Source organism: Pinus tabuliformis, chromosome 6, assembly GCF_031772625.1.
Source record: "Pinus tabuliformis cultivar Carrire ecotype Pingquan chromosome 6, CPIR1, whole genome shotgun sequence".
In the NCBI taxonomy this organism is placed as follows: Eukaryota; Viridiplantae; Streptophyta; class Pinopsida; order Pinales; family Pinaceae; genus Pinus; species Pinus tabuliformis.
The window spans coordinates 474455909-474472619 of NC_142292.1; the positions used below are offsets into that span (position 1 = coordinate 474455909).

Sequence of the window (16711 nt, forward strand, 5' to 3'; positions counted from 1 at the left end):
TAAACATAAAATTATATATATATATAACTTTATTAATTTTTTATATATTATTTATATTTTTTAATAACAAACACACACATATATATATATATATATATAAAACTTTATTAAATATTATTAATTTTTTTATATTATTTATACTTTTTAATAACAAACATTAATTCACTTAAGAATTAAAGGTAAAATTAAATATAAATTAATTGCAGAATTCATTCTAAATCATAAGTCTTGTATATTATTTTGACATAACACTGTAGGCTGCACATACCAAAACCATATAACCGAGTATCTTATAAACCTTCTCTTCTTCACTGTAATAAAGATGTTTGCGTGAGCCCAAAACTGCTTCATCAGCGCAATACCATGGATGGCGTTTGGTAAAACGAATTTACTTGAATATCATTTGCATGGATTCTAGATTCCTCCTTGATCACAATAAACCATACCACTACCCTACCACAAAATTTACATCTTTCTCCAGAAAGAGCAGCGAAACCAACTGCTGTCCCACTGAAGGCTCTAATTCCTGGCAATCTCGGCTAATCTGTACAGAGAAAACACGTTTAGTAAGTAATCCTTGAATACTACTAGAGTTGCCCAGTGTGATTGACAAATAGTGAGAAGATATAAACACCTGTACAGGTAAGTTGCTATTGTAGGGATTGATCAAATGCCGGGTCTTTCGAAAGGGTAACGCACATTGCTGCACACAAATTAAGATTAGTACGTACCAATTATTAAAGGTAGATTTTTTTGAATATTTTGGAATATAATGCTTAACAAAGGTTAATTATTTGAACTTCATTAATCATTAAATCTCTAAATATTCCAGAATATAATCAACATAAAAATACCCTAAATAAAAAATTTAACATTCCTTGATATAATCAACGTAAAAATGCCCTAAATAAAAAAATCTAACATTTCATTGGCTAACCCAAAAAAAAATTAAACTTACCGGATAGGAAAAAATGTCCTAAATAAAGGGTCCACCATTCCACTTGCTAAGCAGAAAGAAGAAAAGTTATTCAATAAAAATCAACAAGTTCTTACCATCACTGGGCCGTAAGAGAATCAACAGGGTGTTTTGATCCATATTACATTAAGAATAGCCTTTTTGGTAGAGCAAATTTTTTTCTATATGATTTTTACCAAAAAGAGTCTTCTTAATCAACAAGTTCTTACAAATTTGAATTTTGTTCTATTTATTAAACTGAAATTAATATTACCATCTATCTAATAGATTAGACTCATGATGTCAACTTTCTAACTGACGGACTAGACTCTTAAGGTCACTTATCTAGCAAAGTGCTCACCACTTACCATCTATCTAATAGATTAGACTCATGATGTCAACTTTCTAACTGACAGAATGGACTCTTAAGGTCACTTATCTAGCAAAGTGCTCACCACATCTTTTCATGGAAAGAAAAATTATAATTTTTCTTTTTCTTTTTTAAAGCTAAAAAATCACATTCTTCATATGTCTTTATTAGCCATCTTTACTTGGCAATAACTTTTTATTTATTTATTTCTGATTTCTTACACACATGTCCTGGCCATGTAAGGTTCAGTGAAATCTAACTAAAAATACAGATTCAGATTGGTAAACTAGGTCTCTTTGCGTCAGTGTTTTCACCTACATAAAAACCAGCACAAGGAAAAAGAGAGTTTCTACAACACATTTAGCATCATCCGATATGGCATTACCTAAGAGTGGACAATAGGGATAGGTTTTGGGTTCAGAAGGAAGAAATGATCAGGATCTTTAGCATGCGAGTAATAGTTAATGTACAGAGGGTGATGATGATCATTCATTATATTTGGGAAGATATGATTCAGAAATCATACATCAAATTGGAATCCATGAGCATTTCTTGTGACGTGAAGGTTGAGGACAACAGCTAGCTTTGTTGCAAAAGGGACAAATTCTAATAGAATTTTTATCTCATTAATAAAGATCATTCATAATAAGTCTTGAGGATGTGGTTCAATGGTTAAGTGGGGAGGTTTGCGGGTCAATGATTAAGTGGGGAGGTTTGGTCTTCCCAACTCAGTTATAAAATGTGTAATATAAAAAATAAATTAAAATAAATAAATACAATATAGTACTTATAAGTGATTGGAGATCGAAGGCTTTCACAGTCGTTGATATTGTTAGAGATTTCCAGACTCACAAAGTGAGCTTGATTACTGTATTAGGCATCGCTATTATTTATACATCCATGAACCGAAGAATCAACAGTTATTTCCACCGAACCTTATCGACTATTGATTACCCTGCCGACTAACAATGATCTCGCCGCCATAAGAACAGGGCACGTCGATGTCATGAACAGGGATCAAGATTAATACTCTAACACTTCCCCTTAATAATGACAACCTAAACTTTAAGGTGACTGTTGGTCTCAGTCTCAACAAATGCTTACAAATAATAGGGCTTTCATTTTTTGTTGTTGGTTTCACACAGCACAACCTTCTTTAGTGGATGCTCGGTTGCAGACACTCCTATCTACTAACACTCCACTAGAACCTCTCTGCGATCTACGCCACATAGACATCACAGTCGGCACAACCCTCTTCAGCGGGCACTTGGTTGCAGATGCTCCTATCTGCCAACACTCCACTAGAAACTCTTTGTGATCTACACCACACAAGCGTCACGGTCGGCACAACCCTCTTTAATGGACACTCGGTTGCAGACACTCCTATCTGCCAACACTCCACTCGAAACTCCCCACAATCTACACCACATAGGCATCATGGTTGGCACAACCCTCTTCATCGGACACTTGGTTGCAGATACTCCTATCTGCCAACACTCCACTGGAAATTCTCTACGCCACACAGCGGTCATGGTCAATGCAAACCTCTTCATCTGACACTCAGTTGTAGACACTTCTATCTGCCAACACTCCACTAGAAACTCTTTGCGATCTACATTGTTCTTCGGGCTCCTCGATTCACGTAGCTCACATGCTCGATACTCTACCACACTTGGCATCTCAAGACAAACACTTGGATCACACTTAGTGGCCTCACAACAGCTCACCACTGGAGCTGCGAGAACACTGAACAAAACAACTTTACTGACCTACAACGCCACAGGTTCACAAAAACAGAGGATGCTCTCTTCTGTGAGCAAAGATTCGGCACCAGATCTCGGCATCCTCCTCATACAACGCCACACCAAACACAAGATTATGCACTAGATCACACACTACAACTGAACATCACAACCTATGGCAGACCTCCATGTGGGCAGCGACTCCTCAACAAACCTCAACACCCACCAAACATAGTGAATTACTCCTTTGGAAAAAAATTTCCATGATTGAGAAGACAATTGTCTGGTGCACAAGGTCTGATTGTGGATTTAATGCAAGCCACGGTCTCCTTAGCCATACAAAATAGCCCACACGCATTTCTAATAAATGGGCTTCAAAACAAATTTCAAAGTTGTTCTAGACTCTCATGCTCATACAACAACTTTTGCTTCAGCTTAACACGTCTCTAAAGCCTCCACGGAGCTCACATCTACAATATCACAACGCTACAGGTTCACGAACAACGAATTTGGAGCAAAGTTGAAAACATCAAGTTTAGAGCAATGTCAATTTACAAATAACTGTTTAGCAGCACACGCTGGCCGCTTCTCCAGACGGCTCCTCATGGCTCCAACGCTTTCATTACAACCTCAACACTACACATTTTTGACTTAAGAACCAAAGGTTCTCTCCATGTAATGGGCCTCCACCTTGACTGCAATTAAACACAGAGATTCAACCGCTTGACAGACTTACTCTGCTTCCAGCTTCATAACCCTCACAAATCTCAACCCTCTAGAGTTGCAACGACACAAACATCACACAACTCCAATGCATAATGCCCTCTTCAAACAACGCTTAGGGCTCAACACACCTCAGTGCTCACACTCTATCATAACTCAGAAGCACTATTTGTGGATTGAACAACACCTTCAATCGGCCTTTAAACTTTTCACGTTGCACCAATCATCCAAAACACACTACAGGTTCTCCTCCAAAAGCATAACTAGGTAGATCAGATATCCATGTTGACAAACACTCCTTCACGCTGAGCACAACGTTCTCACGCTTCAACTCCGCAACAACTTCTCCACACACGGAGAACTGCCCACAAATAAGCTTGACCTTGTGGGTTGCTGCGGCCTCTTTCAATCACATAATTGATCTTCGTTGGCCTCTTTCAATCACAAAACTGATCACACACGGATCGTCCCTCCTCTTACTCATGGTTTATATTCCTTCAGCATGCATAACAGTGAACACCTAGCCATGCGACGGAGCATAACATCTCTACAACCAAGCATCATGAATTTCCAACCTGAGAGCACTCAAATCAATAGCTTATACACACATTGTGAGTTCTCTAGAACGCTCTTCCACTTCGGCTTCAGGCTTACACATAGCCACACCACAAAGCCCTCACGACTCCTCACACCTTACAACGGACAGATCTATGACTCTTCTCCAACATCGTCTGTGTAGTGACTCTTGTGATGCATTTTTAGTGTCTGCGGATTCTTGAAAGTCTTGTCACAACCATTGTAGGCGCACTTAAAGGGCCACTTGTTTTGGATCATATTGACTGCCACAATCGCGATATGTCAATCCTCTCAATCCTCCTCGTCCCCGCCCACCTTGGGACTTCGCCTGGATTTCTATTGTCCTTGCTTCTTCTTGCAGGGGTTTTCACTATTGTACTACTGCTGCACGGCTCGCTGGAACCCTGCTTCAGACTGATAATTCAGAAACCCATCATCGGAAGTGAGGCCTATGTCCTTGAACCGTGATGAGGCGTCTGCAAAAAGTGTAGGTCATCCTCCATTTTCTGTTGGGATATGATGTTCTTGAGCATGGAAACCAGGTTGGGATGCATCGTGGGCGCGTTAAAGGCTCTATGTTGACTCACATGCCAACTATTCAACAAAACACGGAGCCCTCAAGAGTTCACTCCACCGAGCTTACTTGAACATTGCTCTGATACCATGTTAGAACTATGAAGACTCACCGAGTGAGCTTCATTATTGCATTAGCCATCGCTAGTATTTATACATCCATGCGCCGGAGAATCAACAATGATCTCCACCGACTCTTACCGACTATTGATTACCATGCCGACTAATAGTGAGTTTGTCGTCATAAGAACAGGGTTTGTTGGCGTTGTGAACAAGCATTGCGATTAATACTCTAACAAAGTGGGGAGGTTTGTGTCTCAATGGTTAAGTGGGGAGGTTTGGTCTTCACACCTCAGTTATAAAAATTGTAATATAAAAATAAAATAAAAAATAAATACAATACAATACAGTACTTATAAGTTAAATTAAAAAAAAATACAATACAATACTTATATGTGATTGGAAATCGCAGGTTTTCACAATTGTTAATATTGTTAGAGATTTCCAGAACGTTTAGAATGATTACTCCATCCATTATCATGAACTACAAGTTGTTGATCCCCAATAACAAATGGAGATAACAAATGGAGATCAAAAATATTAGACTAACTAAATCAGTGCACAGTGCTCTTCTAGAAATCTCTAAAAATACAATAATTCTCATCTAACAATATAGTACTGGTCAAACGAACTAAATCAATACACAATTCTCTTTCAAAATAAAATATTCAAATAAAAAATTCAAAAAAATAACAGTACGAGTGTACTTTTCACATCCTGGCAAGATTGTTTTATTTAATGCAATGGAAAAACTGTGCCCGACTGTTTAATGTATTGTACGTACATGAATCACTGTATGAATGCAACTCCCTTCGAACCAATAGCCTCGACCTGGGTGATTCTTTTATACGCTACATTTACGCCAACGAATTCATTAATTAAACTCATAAATCTTCAGCTTCTCGTTCATTTGACATCATTAAATTATGTTCCATGGTTTATGACACTAAAGTTGGTTGTTAAAGTTGTAATTTTCCAAGTTTATTCGTAATGGACTTAAAATGACAATTCCAATTCCAATGACATTCAAAAGTCATGTTAGGTTTAGGTTAGGCAATTAAGAATAATAATTATTAAATATATGTCAAAAAGCATGCTAATATAATATTGTTTAATTTATTAAGAGGGAAGTTTATCAAAATGTAAATATTTTTTTTTTTTTTTTAATTATAATGTAAATCATGAAATAAATTGTCTATAAGGATTTTGTAGTATATGTTTGTATGGGGTAAGTGAATTACTTAACAAAGGTAGCCTTAAATTCCAAAATAAATAAATTTTGATGTGATTTATGTAATAAGAGGTTAATTTTGAATCATCATAAATAATTTTTCCAATTTTTTTATGGTAAGGACTTTATTTGGATTTCATGTTGTGTGTGCACTTAAACATAATTTCATGAATCTTTTGAGTTTTTGAATCTTTTGAGTTTTCTAAGTGACAAGTGTGGTTTCTCAAAATAAAATAATGTTGCTTTCCTTTCTCAAATCTTGGTTTACCCCTTTTCCTTAGGTAGAAGAGTTCCTACTCTCACTAAATTTCATAATTATATTTTTAATAATCTTATTTTTTGATATCATAATTATATTTTTAATAATCTTATTTTTTGTGTTTAAGATTGCTGTGTAGCATTTCAGTTAAGATGTTCAATTTTATAATATTATTATGCTTTAAAATTGGAGTGAGTGGTGAAACCTTAGGGTTAATCTAACTTTATAATTCTTAAAGCAAGAAAAACTACTTCTATAATAATAGTTTTATACATGAATCAACATAAAGTTGATTTGGTTTTCAGTTTATTTAATATTAATTTTACTACTCAACATAACAATATAACTAAAAAAATATATTAAAAATAATTATCTATATAAACCATTTTTGAAATAATAATAGTGTTTTTTTTTTCAATAATTCTAATAACTTTTATTATAAAAAAAATTCAAATACTAAGTAACAAAATACATATTACATTTATTTGTTACGCATTATTGGTGAAAATATTATAAAAAATATATAAATATTATAAAAATATTCTCTTTATTATGTTCTTATGGTGTTTTGACCCAAAGCATATAACATACCAAGAACCTCAATTATATCATGGCAAGGGTAATTTCAAAACAATATATATTCTTTTGGTGCTTTGACCCAAAAGCATATAACATACAAGAACCTCAATTATATCATGGGAAGGGTAATTTCAAAACAATATATATGTAAACTTATATTTTAAATTTAAATATTTAGTAGTTTTATAAATTTATTAAAATAGAGTACAAGATTATATTATATTTTTAAGATTGCTTTGATTCTTCCCAACACTATTTTAGTTTTCTAAAAACTTGGTTGTATATGGTAAACAATTTAAAAACACGGATTTTTTCTAATTTAATTTATATATATATATATATATATATATATATATAATTTTAAAATTTTATTTTTATAAAATTAATTTAGATTTATTTTATTTATCTATTGTTTAGATGTATCAAATATTTTAAGGTGCAATTCACTTTTTTGAGTGTAAATATGAGGAAAGATTTTCACTTTGAGAGATTTGATCCCTCTCAGTGTTTGATAAATTTGGGGTTAAATGGATCTAGGTTGGTTTCAAGCACGCACGATGACACAAAATTTGTTGAACATTTAATTATTCTGATCATTTTAAATATATTAAATACATTAAAGATTAAATTGTTCATTTTAATTTTAAATTGTGTCCAATTACCTTGGTTTGTTGAGATGATAGATAAGAAATTTAATGATGAAAAATAATGAAGTAAAATTTTTGAATGCACGGTGACAATGCAATAATGTTGAATTGAAGAATGTAGTCAATTATAAATAGTCTTCATTGTGATCAATTTCAAATTATTTCATTTTATTGTTGTTATTGTCACTCCTATTAGTTTTGTCATCTTTTCATATGTATGAAAAGGGCAGTTGAAATTGCCCTTACTTACATGGAGTGTTAAACACCATGTAAGTAAGAATAGTAGTTGTTTTTGTTGTAAATATGTTGTCATTGATGGGAAAGGAAAATCATTGATGATGTTGTCGTTGATGGCAAAGGAAAAGCATTGATAATGTTGTCATTTATGGACAAAGAAAAACATTGATGGCAAAGGCAACAAAGATGATAAGAGGTGTCAATGATGGTGTATACAGATCAAAGGTACTACATTGGAAAAAGCAAAGAAGACTGCATGAAGAAGGAAGATCAACACACATATGGCCAAGGTGTTGCAAAACTCAGATGTTTACAAGAAGAATGGTGAATAATAGTTGTGTAGCTAATCTGTTAAGGTGCATAAACTTTGGAGCCATCTCTTGTACAATAGATCATCTCAAATGCAGTTGATACCCACTCAAATGGATAGAGATCTGAAAGATATTTTCAGTGGTATATGGAAAATCAGAATTGTACTCTTGGACTGAAAGTTATGGCTAGTCAAATGAGGGATCCCCAACATCAAAGATTGCAGAGTTAAACTAGAGAAGGACCCCTTGGAGCAAGTAAGTTTGGCACGTTTCCAAACATGGAAAATTCTTTAGCGAAGCAACCAAATATAATGATTAGGTGGACGTGGCTTGACAATAAAGCAGTGGAGAGCATTTCCATTGGTGGTCGATGGAGCCAGTTAACATACAACCCTAGCGGATACTTTCCTGGAAGAAACTGAGAAGTGTGCACGGGTGATAAAGCCGAGAAGGCGAGATTCAGGGAGTTAGGGAAACAAGAAGCTAGGAAGTCAGTAAGTTGAGAGTCAGAAGTCTGGAACTGGAAGAAAAGTGTGCAACATAGAGTCGGGGAGCTTGGAGCCAAGAAGTTGGGGCAGTTGTAGACCAGAAGGTACTTCCCTGGAAGAAAAGTGTGCAACACAAAGCCGGGGAGTCGGGGATGAAAATCCAGGAAGTCAGGGGTAGTCGCAAAGGTATAGGAGGACTTTCCTAGAAGAAAAAATTACATAACTCGGAAGTAACTCCCGATAGGATGCCAGAAGGCACTTACGTGGAAGAAAAATCCTAAAAAGAAAAAATCATGGAAGACTCTACCCAAGAGGAAAAACAAAGGGTTAAAAAAAGAAATAGCCAGGATGATGAGCCTAGGGAATAGGAAAGGTGGCTAACAAGTGATGTTCCTTCAGGTGACAGAGATCATACCCAGGTCGTGGTTTTGTTGTGTTTTATGTGTAATGAACCGAGGGCCTTCGGGATAGTTACAAGGGAAAATACCACATTCACATTGAAAAAGGCTTAGGGCCTTTGCATGAGCAAGTCAAAAACTATAAAGTCCTTTGGGGCTAATATAAAGAAATTGTGAGCTATGGATGTATAGTCTTGATTTTTATTAAAAGAATGTAAGCCATGGGCTCGCGGACATATATAGTGGATGAGGACTAAAAGTTAGAGCTAAATAAGGAACGAATGAGTTGGCAACTTAGAATAGAAAAAAAACAATGAAGTGGAATATTTGGTAGCTAAGCCAAACTTGGAGATTCAACAGAATTAGAAGACCTCTGCAACTTGTAGGAATTCCAGAAAGTAAATTTGAGTAGTTAAGTTTAGTTTATCAAGCAGAAATATTTAAGGAGAGTTTGATTACTTGAATATTAGATGCATATGACTCAATTGAATAAGACAAAGGAAAAAAATAAGACATTCATTCAAAGATCAAAGTGCAAGATAACAAGATTCTTAATTCCAAAAATATCAGTCCAATTTCCTTTATAAGGATAATCGAGTTTGAAACGTTTGGGGTGTGTCCAAGAGCCCAACCATTTTGGTTTTTAGAGAGGGAAGTTGTTGGTGCAACATGATGCATAATGAGAATATGCATCAAAGGTGGATCAAAGATCAAATTTGATATTAGAAGAGGTGAATTTGGTGATATGGTTTGAATGGTGTTTTATGAAGAGGATTTTATGGTGATGTTGCTGGTATAATTGGTGATTTGATCAATGATTAGTGATTTCTAGTATAGTTGTTGTTTATCAGTAATAAAGGATTGTTGAAGATGTTTGTATGATTGTTTTGGTGAGTAGTTGAGTGTTACAAATAGCAACAAGAAATTCCAATTTAATTTGTCCTTGAATTAAATTGTGAATTAAATCGAAATTCTATTCTTATAGCAACTTGTAATAGTTAATTAAGTTAAATTGACTTAATTAACTTAGGAAATTCGAGTTGGGGGTATATATAGAGTCATGTAGAGTGACCCCTAAATTGTAGGGGGCCAGGTTGAGTTCTTTTGAGTTGTAATTAGACAACTCAGTCTAACTGAGATATAGTCAGTTAAAATAGCTCTAACTGTTGGAGGAACTAGTGGAAGGTCTAGTAGTGGGGACAATACCACACTAGTTAACTAAAGATTCACTCATAAATAACTCATGCATGTCATTTTAGAGGAAGATCCAGTTGAGATTAGAGTTCAGGCACAATGTACTATCGGTTGTATAATTTTCCAAGTTATACAGATGGTGCATGCAATCAGTTGAGGGCTTATGGATGGATTGTGCAGTTAAGGAGAGTGGATTTCCCAATTAAATATGTGATAATTCTCTTATGAGTTGCACAAGGTAGTAGGAGCTTGGTAGGCAACAAAATTGGCTAAGTGTTGGCTTGAGCTGGAATTAGGAGAAATTGGAAGTCTAAAATGGGCCTTCTAAGGAAATTATAAAATAATAGTGGAAATAATAAAATTAGATTACATCTTCAAATTTTAGAGGGAAAAAAGTAAAAACTAGTTTTTCAACTTCTATTCTCAACTCATCTCCTTATGGGTTTACTCAAATTTAGAGTGAAAACACTCATTGGATGCAAAATTTGATTCCTCATCCAAGGTATACACGTGTTGCATACTTTTATTGGACCCTACTACATGAAAAATGAGAAATACATGAAAAACATGATTACAATCACATTTTTGCATGTATTTCTCATTTTTCGTGTAGCAGGGTCCATCAAAAGTATGCAATATGGGTACTCCTTGGATGAGAAATTAAATTTTTCATCCAACAAGTACTCCTGCTCAAACTTTGAGCAAAATCTTAAGGAGATAAGTTGAAAATACGAGTTTAAAAAGTTATTAAGTTATTTTATTATTTTTTAATATCTTTACTTCTTTACTCCAAAAATGGTGAATCATCCCCCATGGTTGACATCATCATCTTGAATCATATTGGTTCTAAAACGTTTATATTAGTTATACATTTTTCTTAGGAGGCCCATTTTAGACCTCAAAATTCCCCTAATGTTTGTGAGGCACAGAGATAGATTGTACTAGTGCAGAAATTGTTCGGGTTGAACAAGAATTATATTTTCTTCTCAGATATTCTAGTTAATTCAATATAGATAGTCGACGTTTTTAGCAGTTTCTTTCCCCAGAGAAATATTGTGTTATGTGTTATTGATGTTCTTCATTTTCTTCTTATTATTTTCATCGATCAATTTTGGTTTCTGCTGAAGAGTAGAGTAGATTCTTGTCTTGTGTTTTAAAATATGACATAAGTTGTTGAATCTACATTGAAAATCTACATGGTATCGGAGTTGAAGACAGTATAGAAGAGGAGAATTCGAGTTTGTTGTGCAGGGGAAATCGAATTTGCAAGTTACTACTTCAGAATCAACAATATGTCATTCTACGACCTAAGACTTGAGTATGTTGTGAAGGGCAGCTCGAATTACATAGCTTGGAAGGACAGGATGGAGGCAGTGCTAGAGGAAAATGGCCTCAAGGAATTCATAGATCATGACATTCGTAAGCCTCCAACATCTGATGCTAAAGATCTGGCTGAATGGAGAAAGTGTATGGCAAAAGCGAGAAGGATTATCCTGGAAGGAGTTCGATATCACATTGTCTCAAGTCTTGACAATAAGGAAACTCCATATGCAATGTGGAAGGCATTGATGAACCTGCTTCAAAATAGTAGTGACCATAGGAAGTTGGAACTAAAGGAAAAACTCAGAACGATCAATATGGAGAAGGGCGACTCAATTTCGAAGTACTTGGCCAAGTTCACCCATTGCTAGGATGAGCTTGGAAGTGTCGAGATTATTGTTGTCGAAAACGATATGGTGAGCCTAGCACTTTTAGGACTTCCCAAGAGCTGGTACACTTACCAGGACTCAGTTAATGGGAGGTAGAAGCTACCAGATTGGGAGCGGTTGTGGTCTAATTTGGTACAACAAGAGATTCAATAGAACACCAGAGACAGATCCTCATCAAAGGCTGATGATGAGGATAATTGTGCCTTAGTGGGTAAGGCAAAGAAAGGGAAGGGGAAGTAATCCCATTCCAAATCATATTCTTGTCAGGGAGGCGAGAATAAGGACATGTCTAAAGTCAAGTGCTTTCACTCTCACGAGATGGGACATTTTTCCACAAAGTGTTCGCTCAAGAAGGCTGGTAAGAAGCCCTCGGGAGGAGCAGTGAGTGAGGCTCTTGCCTCAAAATTTGAACTGGACTTTACCCTCATCGCTTGTATGGTGTCATTGATGATGAGTATTGTATGGTACCTAGAAAGTGGAGCTTCTTTCCACATGACTGGTAACAAAGAGCTATTAAGTAACCTGGAGGAGAAGTATCTCTAGATGCATATCGAGATGGGTGATGATGGGAGGTATAGTGCTATCGGCTTCGGTACAGTTACCTTTGAAATGGGGTCGGGTTCTCCCCTCACTTTACGAGATGTTATGTATGTTCCTATTTTGAAAAAGAACTTGGTATATATTTCCAAGTTGGAAGATAGAATCTATAATATGATATTTAGTAAGGGAAAGGAATCCCTTCGTCACATAGCCACATGATAGGTGAAGCAGATAGGGGTTCGAGTGAAGAATCTCTACAAGTTGGAGGTAGAAGATTGTGCTGCCTTGAGCATGAAAGCGGAGAAGGTGCAGAGCCGATACATTGGTGAGTTGTGGCACAGGAGGTTGGGTCACTTGCACCATGGTGCTTCGAAAATCATGCAACAAACTTGTACCAGTCTTCCCAAGGGTGCACTAGAGCAGATTGACAGATGCAAAGGGTGTACATTGGTAAAGTACACCAATGCTTCCTTTCATTAAATAGACAGTCAAGAACAAGCGATCCTCGATCGAGTTCACTCAGATTTGTGTGGACCATTCTCGATAGAACCCACAACCAAGCACATGTATTATGTTATATTTTTTGACGATTTTTCTCATAAGTGTTGGATTTGTAGGTTTTAACCCCATACAAAAATTACCTATATACAAATTCTAAAATTAGAAAATAAACAATGGTGAGAGAATAACACATAAAACAAATATACACAGAGATTTTCCCTTGGATCCCAAAACTGGGACTACCAGATTTATTTTTCATTATATTGCTTTCAATGTTACAATACATATATATACATGCCGAAGAATCCACAAACCCCAATCCATTAACCATAAATTAGAACATAACCGTAGTTCCCTTGACTAGATCTACAAAATACCATGGAGCGAAAACCATCGCGCCCAAAACCATGTGCGAAATCCATGCACAAAACCATAGGTAGGTTCCCCTACCTAATATAACACAACCCAACATTCTCCCACGTGTTCTTTTATTTCCATAGGGGGACAGAGGAGAGCTTAGCCATTGATCCAACCCTGCAATGCCCATTGTTTCTCTACACCAAGAGAACTTCTCAGTGCTCATAGGCTTTGTCAATGCATCTACAGTATTCTTCAAAGTGTCCACCTTTACCAGCAACACCTTTTTGTCTTCTACTATATCCCTCACAAAATGATACTGAACATCAATGTGCTTTGTCTTTGAATGATAATCAAGGTTCTTTGCCAAGAAAAATTCATTTTCGTTGTGACAATCTATCCTTATAGCTCGTTGTACTAACCCCATACTTAAACACAATCTCTGCAACCAAACTGCTTCCTTGCTTGCATGAGTGGCTGCCATGTATTCTACCTATATAGTTGAAAGTGCCACTACAGATTGTCTCTTACTCATCCAACTGACTGCACCTCCAAATAGGTTAAACACATATCCACTTGTAGATCTTCTCTGATCTAGATCTCCAGCCCAGTCTGCATCAACAAAGCCATGGATGTCCAAAAATTTGTCCAATCCTAGTCTTCCTTGGTAGCACAAACCATAATCACTAGTGCCACGCAAATACCTGAAAACCTACTTCATTACTGTCCAATGCTCCTTTCCTGGTTTTGACATAAACCTGCTCAATACTCCCACTGCATGTGCAATGTCTAGTCTAGTACAGACCATCGCATACATCAAGCTACCGACTGCACTTGCATATGGAACAAGGGACATGTTCTCTTCCTCTTCTTGTGTCCTGGGACACTATTTAGTAGATAACTTTACACCTACAGAAATAGGAACCTTCACCGGTTTACTATCCTTCATATTAAACCTCTACAGTATTGTCTCTACATACTTCCTCTGGTTTAACCAGAGATTCCTCTTTGCCCGATCTCGTTTAATTTCCATGCCCAAAATATAGTTTACAGAACAAAGATCTTTCATGTCGAATTTGGAGGAAAATTTGGTCTTCAAATCCTCGATAATTTCTTTGCCATTTCCAACTAGCAACATATCATCCACATACAAGACCAGATAAATAACATGGTCACCAATTAATTTAAAATTTACACAGTGATCTACTTTGCTTTTGGTGAAGCCAAGTCCCTGTATAAATGTATCAAATTTCTAATACCACATTCTTGGTGACTATTTTAACCCATACAAAGACTTTTTAACTTGCATACTAGTTCTTTATTACCCTTCACCCCAAAGCCTTCAGGTTGCTTCATGTAGATTTCTTCTTCTAAATCCCCATGAAGAAATTTTTTCTTCATATCCATCTATTCTACCTCAAAATCAAAAGAAGCAACAAAAAAAAAGGTAATCTAATAGAAGCTACCTTGGCAACAGGAGAAAAAATATCACCAAAATCAATTCTCGGCACTTGGGAATAACCTTTTACTACCAACCGAGATTTGTATTTCTCCATCTTTCCTTTTGCATTCATCTTCTTCTTGAACACCCATTTGCTGCCAATGGGTTTCCTTCCAGCTGACAACTCTACTAGATCCCAAGCCACATTTTTGTGTAAATATGCCATTTCATCAACCATGGCCTCTTTCCAGAGTTTTCCATCCTCTGAATCTACTGCTTCCGTCACAGTTTTGGGATAATCATCAGTAATATATTAGGAAAAATTTGAACAAAAAGCAAATGGACTATACCTTTCTAGCTACCTTCTTTCTCGAACTGAATTTCTTATAACCAGATTTTGTGGCTCTTCATCTTCTGATTCCTCTTCTGTTGTAGAGCCTAATTCTTCCTCTTTAGCTCAAACTCTATATTCTTAGGTTCCTTTGGTAGGACTTCATTTTTAATAACATATTTCAGCTCTCTAAACACCACATATAGGTTGTACAAATCCTTCCTTATTACTGGGTTCCAAAGCTTATAACCTTTTAAACCATCCTTATACCCAATAAAGATGCACTTTTCATATTTACTATCAAACTTTGTTCTTTTCTCCTTTGGAACATGTACATATGCATCACATCCAAATACCCTCTGATGTAGAAGAGAAGGTTTATTACTAGTCCATACCTCTTGTGGAGTCTTATCCTCCAACGCTGATGAAGGTGATCTATTGACCAGGTAACATGCAGTCTCCACCGCCTCTGCCCAGACTTCCTGTCCTAACCTGGCACCACTAAGCAGGCTTCTCGCCCTTTCCATCGACTTCTTGTTCATTCTTTCTGCAAATCCATTTTGCACAGGTGTGTATGGATTAATCTTCTTCCGTGCTATACCACAATTCTTACAGAACTCTTCAAAATCCTTCTTATAAAACTCTCCACCATTATTTGTCCTCATCACCTTTATCTTCTCTTCTATCTGGTTTTCCACCAGAGCCTTAAATTCTTTAAACTTGTCAAAGACTTCATATTTCTTCTTGAGGAAATATATCCATGTATTCCTTGAGTAGTCATCTATAAATGATACATAGTACATGAACTTACCCAGTGATGGGACTGACATAGGTCCAAACACATCACTGTGCACAAGCTCTAATATTTGTTTTGCCCTCTTATCACCAAAGGGGAAATCGCCCGATTCTGCTTCCTGTATACACAATTTTCAAAGAAATCAAAATGCAAATATTTATTAGACATACCTTCTACCATACCTTTACCATGAGGTATTCGAAGGCCCTTCTCTCCAATATGTCCTAGCCTTTGATGCCATAGCATGGTCTTTTCTCCAGAGACCACTAGATTTTATGCTCCACTTTTAGGAACCACAGAACTGTTGCACCCATAAATAACAGTGCTACCTTGCAGCTTGTATAGAGTTCCAATACGAACTCCCCCATCAATACTAGTGCTCCCTGAACCATCTTGCAGGTATCTTTCTTTAACATTATTTTTACACGTGCATCATTGAGCTTGCTTACAAAAATTAGATTTCTGGCTAATGCAGGAATATGCAGAACACCCCGAAGTGTTCTAATCCTTCCACCTTGCAACTTCAACTTGACTTTTCTGCAACCAATGATTCTAGCCTTCCTGTCATCCCCTGAGAATACATCACCACCATCATATTTCTCATACTCGCATAACCACTCTCTATGGGGAGTGAAATGAAAGGATGCACCTGAGTTAATCAACCATGCCTCATGATTTACACGTGTTCTTGAA

The 16711-nt window shown here is 36.2% G+C and overlaps 1 protein-coding gene across 1 annotated transcript in view; it reads right to left on the reverse strand.

Moving 5' to 3' along the window:
• Positions 1-448: 448 nt before the first annotated feature.
• Positions 449-16711, reverse strand: part of LOC149259364 (30-kDa cleavage and polyadenylation specificity factor 30-like) — a 60579-nt gene continuing 44316 nt past the window's right edge. Inside the window, exons 5-6 of the mRNA XM_089453979.1 lie at positions 635-703; positions 449-544 (exon numbers count right to left, since the gene is read on the reverse strand). Coding sequence (XP_089310105.1) covers positions 449-544; positions 635-703 — 165 coding nt within the window. The remainder of the gene's footprint in view (positions 545-634; positions 704-16711) is intronic.